The 9,393-nt window shown below is 46.9% G+C and overlaps 2 protein-coding genes across 5 annotated transcripts in view; one reads left to right on the top strand and one right to left on the bottom strand.

Moving 5' to 3' along the window:
- The first annotated feature begins 428 nt into the window (after positions 1 to 428).
- On the top strand, positions 429 to 3,352 carry GNG13 (G protein subunit gamma 13). The gene is made up of 2 exons (XM_084819004.1): positions 429 to 536; positions 2,057 to 3,352. The coding sequence occupies exons 1-2, from the start codon at positions 439 to 441 to the stop codon at positions 2,160 to 2,162; spliced, it is 204 nt and encodes a 67-aa protein (XP_084675130.1). The 5' UTR covers positions 429 to 438; the 3' UTR covers positions 2,163 to 3,352.
- CHTF18 (chromosome transmission fidelity factor 18) overlaps positions 2,093 to 9,393 on the bottom strand; it is a 53,057-nt gene continuing 45,756 nt past the window's right edge. The window contains exons 20-22 of one of the 4 annotated variants that reach the window (XM_084818978.1): positions 6,705 to 6,839; positions 3,949 to 4,006; positions 2,093 to 3,414 (exon numbers count right to left, since the gene is read on the bottom strand). In XM_084818978.1, the coding sequence (XP_084675104.1) occupies positions 3,278 to 3,414; positions 3,949 to 4,006; positions 6,705 to 6,839 (330 nt within the window). In that variant the 3' untranslated portion in view covers positions 2,093 to 3,277. Of the gene's footprint in view, positions 3,415 to 3,948; positions 4,007 to 6,704; positions 6,840 to 9,393 lie in introns of those variants that run through there. The other 3 variants (XR_014785616.1, XM_084818979.1, XM_084818982.1) reach the window with 3 other exon arrangements.

Below are 9,393 nucleotides of genomic sequence, written 5' to 3'. Positions count from 1 at the left end.
AAAGCGCTAACAAGTGTCTTGCAGCGTCAGCCATCAATGTGAGAATACTACCCTCCTTGAAGGGATGTTGTCGCTCACTTCTGTCCTTCTGTTACCCAAGCACTTCCTCCTCCATTGCTGAAGTGTAGGTTCATTGTGAGCTCCTTGAGAGCAGAGACTGGAAGCACTGTGTAAGTAGTAGTTACAGTGTCAGGCTAGAACCAGCGAGACCCAGGTTCAAATCGCCACTCAGCCATGAAGCTCCCTATGTGACCTTGGTGCAGCCAAGGATAAGATTTGGGGTGGGGGGATAACCATGATATCCCTTTATTAGCTCCTTGGAGGATTGTCAGCCTAAAAACAACGCCAATTCAAAGCTATTCACCACTGTTATTTGGTTTTCAGTCTAGGTTGAAATCCCTTTGCTCTTGACCAGAGCTACCACCAACACAGGCCTCCATGGATGAGTGGGAAGCCCCCCAGTGGAAAAAGGAAGTCGAAAGCCTTAAGTACCAGCTGGCTTTCAAGCGGGAGATGTCCTCAAAAACCATCCCTGAGTGAGTCCACAAGCCGCTTCCTCTCCTTCCTTGGCAGATAGCAGGATCACCTGCCACTTGCACGCAGGGCACAACTAGAGAATTCAGCCTACCAGGAGTCTTAGGTTTCATTTTTAAAAATCCCTCGGGTTTCCAGTCCCCATAGCCACAAAGAAAGGCTTGAATATTAGCAGGACGTGTCTGATGAAATCTGCGACACTAGAGGGAGAGGGCTTCGAAGGATTGCCAAAGGACAGATTTCCAGTGCTCTGTGTAGTTCTCTGCCCACCCCTGTGTGCTGGAGAATAAGCAAAGGGCTGGATCTCAGTGGTGGAGCCCCTGCTTTGCGTGCAGAACGTCCCAGGTTCAGTCCCTGGCATCTCCAGGTAGGGCCAGGAAAGAATCCTGCCTGAAACTTTGGAGAGATGCTGCCAGTCAGACTACACAGTACTGAGCAAGATGGACTGAAGATCTGACCCAACAAAAGGCAGTTTCCTATGTTCCTAATAAACGTTGCAAATCTTCCCATATAGGTCATAGCAGTCAGCTTTGTCAAGTACCTTATGTTTTGTTAGTCCTGCTTACACTCGCTGACCTGGTTGCTCTTTCCATTTTACAGATGGGACAGTGGGACCTAGAAAGACTGACTTGACTTCCAGATGCAAACACTCCATCCATACTAGCACTCAGAGGAGCCTTTGGCGGGGCGCGGGGAGCCATGTTTTATTGAACAATCTCATATATGAAGCTACTGCTCCATGCTAATTAATCATAAGCAAAGGTCCATCTAGTGCAGCATCCTGGTTCCCAGTGCCCAGCCAGATTCCTCCGGGAAGCCCACAGGACTTCAAACAGGGGAATTACCGCCAACACCATTGTGCTCTGCATCCCTGTCGAGGAACCCTGGGAGGAGCTGCTCATGAGGCAGATAGGCTGCCCCCAGTCCTTCTATTTCCAGGGTTGTTGTTGTTCAGTTGTTAAGTCGTGTCCGACTCTTCGTGACCCCATGGACCATAGCACCCCAGGCCTTCCTGTCCTCCGCTCTCTCCCGGAGTGTGCTCAAGTTCATATTCATTGCATCGGTGATGCTATCTAGCCATCTCATCCTCTGCTGTCTCCTTCTCCTTTTGCCTTCACTCCTACCCAGCATCAGGGTCTTTTCCAGGGAGTTTTCTCTTCGCATTAGGTGGCCAAAATACTTGAGCTTCATCTTCAGTATCTGTCCTTCCAATGAGCACTCAGGGTTGATTTCCTTTAGGATTGACTGATTGGAACTCCTTGCAGTCCAGGGGACTCGTAAGAGTCTTCTCCAGCACCACAGTTCGAAGGCATCAATTCTTCAGCGCTCAGCCTTCCGTATAGTCCAGGGTTACTTGCTGGCAAATTTATTTAAAAGGAACTCTAAATTAAATCCTAAAATACAGAGTTTTCCCTATTAAACATGTTTGGCTGCATGGACACAAACTGCAGCAATAGATGTAGCAAAGCTGGCCTGAAACTGGAGGCAAGAAAAGACCCTCTTGGTTTCTCTTCCCTTCTAGATTTCTTAAGTGGATAGAAGATGGAATTCCAGAAGATCCATTTCTGAATCCAGAGCTGATGAAGAACAACCCCTGGGTGGAGAAAGGAAAATGCATCATCCTCTAACTCACAGCCCTCAACACCCCATCCACACCTGAAAATGGCTTCCTTTGGAGATACTCAAAAAGTTGCATGAAAACTGAATGTACAAAGTTTTTATTAGCTTCCCATTGTGACTAAATTCACATTCATACCCCTTGGTTAGTGCAATGGGTTTTATCTAGTGGCTAAATTCCCGTTTTAAAAAAAAAAATTGGTATCTGTGGCACAGGGCTTTATTTTCTGGGCTTAAACTGGAGGCACACTTCCCGCTTGAACTAAGAATGCACACCCATGTTTTCTTGATCAGCTCCAAGAACAGGCAGGCAAGCAGGCATCCCCCTTGTAACTATAATAGACAGTCAAGTTGATTGTGCGTCCTGGAATCCTGTTTGTTTGTTTGTTTGTTTGTTTAGGGAGGCAGCGTACAGGCATGGGGTTGTGCTTTGGCAATGCTTCTAGGATTTCCCTACACCCATCAGCTATAGCACCTGGGAACATCCTCATTGCCTCCTTTGAGGACGATGCCACTGTCCATATAATTGGCAAGGGGGAGAGGAGAGAATCAGTGCTTCCCGTGGACATGTCTAATGGAGTGGCGTAGTATTTCAAGGCACTTGTCAACCACTCATGTGATACACTCATGTGCTCTGCCTGACATATGGCTTGGGAATCACTGAGCTAACTCTGTCAGGGAGGAATAATGATGTGGAAGAGACTCACTATGTTGAGTAAGAGAAGCCTGGCAACATTAAAGGGAGGAAAGTTAACAGCACACAGAAAATAGAAGTACATTTGAGTCATTGTGAACCCTATAGTTTCTCTATCCAATGCATCTGTAATCCTTTTTTGTTTTTGGACTTGTAAAGGAACACACGAGTTTTATAAAAGAATTTTCAATTATTTTAAATACTTTTTTGGTACCTTGTAGGATATACAGTTTTGCAGTAAAAAAGCCAAGCAAATGTGACAAGGTTTAATAAATGAAATAAAGCATGTCTCAAATTTATTCATTTTTTTACAAAACAGGATTCAATACAAAAGTACAGAGTAATGTTCTTGTAGAAATGTCCTTGCATCGCATCCAAATGTCTGCTTTTTCATGTGCTACACGTCCATATTTCATTTCCAATTTTTTATTGCTAGATCAAATCTTTAATGTAAATATTTCTCCGAACTGCATTGGAAACACCTTCATTAAACCGGAACCAAACATCACTCTGTCCAACAGCCTTCCCAATTTGTTTTTCTATTATGTTTTTCTCAGGTACCTGATTGGCTGTTAGGAAAAAAGTGAGAAAGTGATGCTAGATAAAATTAAAGAATAGGGAGACATCCATAGCACAGGTTATGACCAAGGATATTAAAGATGGGGGAAGAGCAGATCAGCCCCCAGCCCAGAGGTAGGCAACCTTGTATCCTCCAGATAGTTTGGACTACAACTCTCATAAACCGCACCCACCACAGCCAATGTTTAGGGATTATTGGAGTTGTCTAAAATATCTTGAGTGTGCCAGGTTGCCTTCTCCTTCCCCAACTCAATCAGTTGCAAGCGTTTCAAAGACTGTATAAGCTAAAATTGTAGGGAAATCTGAAATAATTCTCAGCAGTCTAATTCTGCGAAGTGACTCCCACACTGCTGCAGCTGTATGTAAAGAAGGCTGAGAAAGTTGCAAAATACACAGGAAACATCCAGCGACCACAGTCAGCTTGCAACTAACACAGTAGCAAAACTACCCTTTGTCCACGTATTTCCATTCCTAAGATACCGCCTCTCCCAGCTAACGAAATGCTCCGCCTCATTGAAACATACCTTCCGAAGGAGACGCCTTCTTCTTGATGATTACACGGCCAAAGAAATCAGTTTCTGGCTATGGAAAGGAAAAGAAGCCATGAGAGCTTGGTGCCTCCTCCCCACACTGTCCAGAGTGAAAGGAGACCGGTTTCCGCAAAGAATCCTATGTGGCTGCAAATTGGCCCGTTGGTGCTCAAGCGGAGCTACGCCGCATGGCTTTACTGTGGGCCACGTTCTGTGACATCTGCGAAAAACCTGGCTTGTCAGTGAACACCTAGGTCAGCCTACCCCAACCTGGATCCTGCTTCTGGATGTGTTGGACTGCAGCTCCCATCATTCCCAGCCAGCATGGCGACCAGCAACTCAACCCCTGCCTGTTTCTCTAGCAGCAGCGAGTGCGTTCATACGTCACAACACCAGCAGAGTTAGTTACCTAGCTGTGTAGGCTGAACTGTGCTTGAAGCCTGCACGGTGGAGCTGCCGTAGGGCTGCCCCTAATGCACGGCCCGACATAAGGGCAGAGCAGGGAGACGGCCTCGGGGACACCGCCCCAGGTGCCCTGCAAACCTCAAGCTGCTCTGTTTTGCCAGAGCAAGGCTGCAACTGAGCAAGGCGCACAGGGCTGCTCTAACAGCCCACAGAGGTTTCCCCACCACCCTCTCCACCCCCAAAAGCATCTTTGGCAGAGCGGAGCGGTGGTAAAGCCATGCCAATGATTGCTGCTAACTAGGGTGGATGGATTTATATCGGTAATGTCCAAATAACCACGAACCCCTCCCCAGTCATGGACTGGAATCAGGTTTCCTACTTTGAGATTCATGCATTCTCTGAACCAGCTTGTTTGCTAACTGGGTACTAGAACACTCAACATATATTGGCTTTCAAGTAAAGTAAGACCCTTTTCTATACTACCTAGTATAACACCAAAATCTTTAGCCTTTTGTGCTACAGAATGGTATCCTACCTAGAGACAATTGTGAAGTGAATAGAGTTCTGTTTGGCTTCCTCTTTGTGTAAGTTAGGGCGCAATCCTATGTATGTTTAGACAGAAAAGCATCCTACAACTCCCAGCATTCCCCAGCCAGCGCTGGCTGGGGAATGCTGGGAGTTGTAGGACGCTTTTCTGTCTATACATGCATAGGATTGCACCCTTAATCACTTACTGGAGGACGAAGGCTTAGACTGCAAAAAACAAATTTATTCCATGAGCCTTAGGAGTCTTTCGGTTTCTCTCCTCTCACACCTGAACAATAGCCCCCAACCCCCAATGCCATATGAACAACCTGCTTTGAAAATTGATGGAAGTTTGAACAGCAATTTGTTATGTGTCATGGGACTCAGAAAAAAGCTGAAAAATCCCACTGGGCCAGCATGAACTCCTTGTCTGAGTTTAAGCGGCTCTTTGCATCTAGACCTAAGTGCCTAAAACTTTCTGGAATCATGGGCTAGTCATAAGAGTGTTTCTTTGTGAGATGACATGTAAATTTTTGTGCTGTCTGGTTGATACATCATATTCATAATTATCTGTAACAATAAATAGAGGGTTGGATCCAGGGTCTGTCTTCTGCAAGAGGACTCTGTGAAAGGTCTCTCTACCCAATTTTTGGAGACCCCCCCCCCCCCCCGGCAAGGTCTCCTGACTCTGTAGCATTTTCAGGGGGCTGGAGGGGCTGCCATGGAAAGAAGGGGGCGAGGAAGTCCACTTCTGCCAGCACAGTTGGTCCAACTTAAATCTGGATCCAACCCCTTATTTGCTTAGCTGCAAATCAGGTATTGCCCATGTACTTTGCTCCTTTACTTAGAAAAGCCAGGTTTTAAATGCTGAGTTAATTAGAGAATTGTGGATTCAATTTTCAGATATTAGAATTTAGACTGGGGTGTGTGTGCCAGATGAGGCTTTTATGATGCCATCAGCCTGCTTCATTCATGACATTTTACCGGTGTGTGTGTGTGTGTGTCCAGACAACATTTTCAGAACAGTTCAGGGAGCAGGGCTAGCTGCACAGTGGCTGAGCGAAGGGACACTGGTTGAAATGTCTGTCTGGCACATGCTCAGCCTGAAGCTACTTTCAATTTCAACTCTGGCTTGCTGCAAAAACACAAAGCACCCGTCCCCCAAGCCTTTGAAACTTCGGAGGCCTTCCAAAAAGTATTTTTGGAGGCCAAGGTAACTAGGCTAAATAGAAAGAAAAAAGTTACATCATGCAAGGTGTTTGCAGACAAGAATTAAAAGAGGCTGTGGGGAAAGATGAGCCATCTTTATGTCTTCAAGTTTTATCTTGCATCCTTCAAAGCTGCAGGACTGCTCTTTCTCCCTCTGTCTGCCGTAACAGCAACTTTCCCTTGGGGGATTAGGGGCACAGCAACCATCAGCAGGATTAGAAGTGGTTGCAATCAGCATCCTGGGGAGCAGAGCTGTGCCAGGACCCCAGCATTCAGACTCTCATTCAGACAAGAGCAAGCAGCCTTTTCAATCTTTACTAAGGACACCAACCAACCATCACGGAGCCACCATCCCACCTCTCCCACAAACCAAAGGATGTTCAATAGTAATCCTTCAAGAAGCTTCACATCCACCGAAACCAAAGTGTCTGAATTGCTCCACTAAAGGCGTGGCACTACAAGTCTGCTGCACAAGACAAAATGTGGCCAGGAGAGTGAGGTGCAAGCTGCAAAGTCATGGGCTGCAGCATTGCACTGGGCCAGCAGAACCCCCTGATGCCACCCCCTCACTTTAAAGCCCTCCCACATTACTCATTTTACACAGCCATCACCTTGTCATCAAACGTGGCTCTCTTCACAATCTGGTCCAGCCGTTGCTCGTGGTTCCGAATCCTGGATTTGGGCAGCACCACCTCAGTGCTTGCTTTCGGGTCACCTTCTTTTTGGAGTGAACTTGCCTCAAATGTCTGGGAGAAGAGATAAGAAACATGAGCGAGCAAGGAAGGATTAATGGGATGGGAGAGAGAGAGAAATGAATTGCTCCCCCCCTCCTTTGTATCAGTTTAATTTCTTCATTTACCAGCTGGCCTGCATTAACCCTAATTAAACCCACAATTCTGGACCTACTCAACTAGCAGAATTGTTTTACTCTGCACGCTGCAGAAAGGACAGCTCAGTTCTGCATTCTTGATAGGTTATGCAAAACTGCATATTTTCTAATTTTGCAGAACGTTCTGATTTTGCCAGTCAGTGGGTAGGGCTGGGAGCTATGCAAGCTGCTGAAGTCCAACACCCCCATGCCCCTCCCTGCAACCAGTGGAAATCTCACTGAAGCAATGCTTCTGCCTTCCCAGAGTTCAGCAAGCATTTCCCACACACTTTCTAGTATCTCTTTGCACCCATGAGGGCTAGAAACTGGCTATAAAAATAAATAAAAGCTGAGATCCTTAGGAAGGCCAGGACCAGCTTATGACACAGCCTTGGCTAGGATCTTGGGGCTGAAAAATGAAACACCCCGGGGAGTGCGACATCATGGGCCACGTCCAGCCATAACCACATACAAGGTTTTTCTGCCTGAATTTGCTTTTCTCGTGTATATAAATACTGGAAGAATCTTCTGCCATTCTAAAGCTTTGCATCTTGCACCTTAGAAACAAGCCGATCCCAATGAAGCAACTGTCTTAATGGCGCGCTGTGCCTTGTTCCCTTTGAATGATGGTGTCTGCAGAAACAGGATCTTGCATCCGTTGGTTTCAAACCTTGCCCCCCACCCCCCAAGCTGACCGCAGCTGTTCCCCTTTCACTACATCACAGGCTGATCTAATCATGCATTTGAGGACTCAGTCTTGCGCAGAGAAATACTGCCCCCCTGGGGACAGCACCTGCCGGGCTCCAATGCTTTCTTCCCATGTCAAGGCAGCATTAGTCTCTGCAAGGAGTTGCTGCTATTCGAGAGACAGCCACGGTGCAGCACTACTGAGCTGGAAGGAACTTTGGTCCGGTTTAGCAAGGCACCCCTATAGTCTTACTAAGATGTTCCCACAGAGCAGAGCCAGTTTCCCCCTAAGCACAAATCAGACCTCCGATTCCCTCCTCTTAGCTGTCAAGGTCACATTGATCTAACCCTCTCCTCCCCTCCCAAAACAATGCTGAGTGTCATTTCATGCCACAAAATCTAGGACAGCATATTTGGGATTTTTAAAGTCGCACGTGAGTTGCAGAGGAGGAGGACGCAATGGCAAAGGCTGGTGCCAAAATGTATAGGGCCACCCTCATGCACTTCTTTAATCCAGATTTCCACAGGTAAATGGAAGAACTATCACTCAGTCACATGAGAGAGAGAGTTTTGTCTCCCACCCTTGCCCGCACCACTCATGGTATCATAGACTCATCGAGTTTGAAGGGACCTTTGAGATCATCTAGTCCCACCCCCTGCACAATGCGGGATTTGAACTCTCCACCTCTCAAGGCAATCTGTTCCGCTGCTGAACAGCTCTCACTGTTAGAAAGTTTATCCTAACGTTTAGCTGAAACCTGCTTCCCTACAATTTCTACCCATTGCTTCTAGTCCTGCCCTTGGAAGCAACAGTGAACAAGTCTGCATTATCTTCTGCATGGTAGCCTTTCAGATCTTTGAAGACTGCTATCGCATCTCCCCTTACTCTCCTCTGGCCTAAACATGCCCCACTCTTTCAGCTGTTCCTCGCAGAGCTCGGTTCCCAGACTCCTTGCTATCCTGGCCGTACTTCTCTGGCCACACTCCAATTTGTCAATGCTCTTCTTGAAATGAGTGCCCTGAGCTGGGCACAGAACTCCAAAGGTGGTCTGACTAACACAGAACAGAGCAGGACTACTATTTCCCATGATCTGGACGCTCTGCTTCTATTAATGCAGTCCAAGATTGCATACACTTTCTTAGCCGCCGCATCACACCGCTGGCTCATACTCAGCTTGTGATCCATTAAGACCCCTAGGTCCTTTTTACAACTGCTGCTGCCAAGCCAGGTCTCCCCTTTCTATACTTGTGTCTTTACGTTTTTTGTACCTAAATGCAAGACCTAACATTTATCTCTGTTGAATCTCATCTTCTTAGATTTGGTTGGATCCATCTAATTGTAGTATCGTCCAACCCACATTTTATCACATGATGGAGACACGTTATCTCGAGGGAGCAGAGCCAAGAACTTGCACTACAGCACTAAGCACGGGCCCGCCAGGGGTCAGCAAAGAACAATTTCCCAGAAGGGCCGGCAAGCGACACGGGCCATTTATGTTCACTTCCACTTATACATCATGGCTGTGAGAACCAAAGAGCTGTCCATCACCCCCAAGATGATAGCTTCATGTATTTGGAGATGTGAACACATGGCTTACATCAGCCTCCCTGAACATGGCGCCTTCCAGATGTGTTGGACTACACGCCCCATCACCCCCAGCCAGCACATCAACTGGCCATGCTGGCTGGGAATGATGGGGCTTGTTATCCAACACATCTGGAAGACACCACATTCAGGAAGGCTG

The sequence above is a fragment of the Heloderma suspectum genome, chromosome 12 (assembly GCF_057233095.1).
Source record: "Heloderma suspectum isolate Gila_16-S chromosome 12, 16-S_ref, whole genome shotgun sequence".
Taxonomy (NCBI): Eukaryota; Metazoa; Chordata; class Lepidosauria; order Squamata; family Helodermatidae; genus Heloderma; species Heloderma suspectum.
Note: the sequence above shows the minus strand (reverse complement) of the source record. Positions and strands in the feature narration are given on the sequence as shown.

Coding starts and splice junctions, on each gene's coding strand:
- GNG13 (XM_084819004.1), top strand. CDS start 439: ATGGATGAGTGGGAAGCCCCCCAGTGGAAAAAGGAAGTCGAAAGCCTT. Junction 537..2,056: donor TCCTCAAAAACCATCCCTGA/GTGAGTCCACAA, acceptor CTTCCCTTCTAG/ATTTCTTAAGTGGATAGAAG.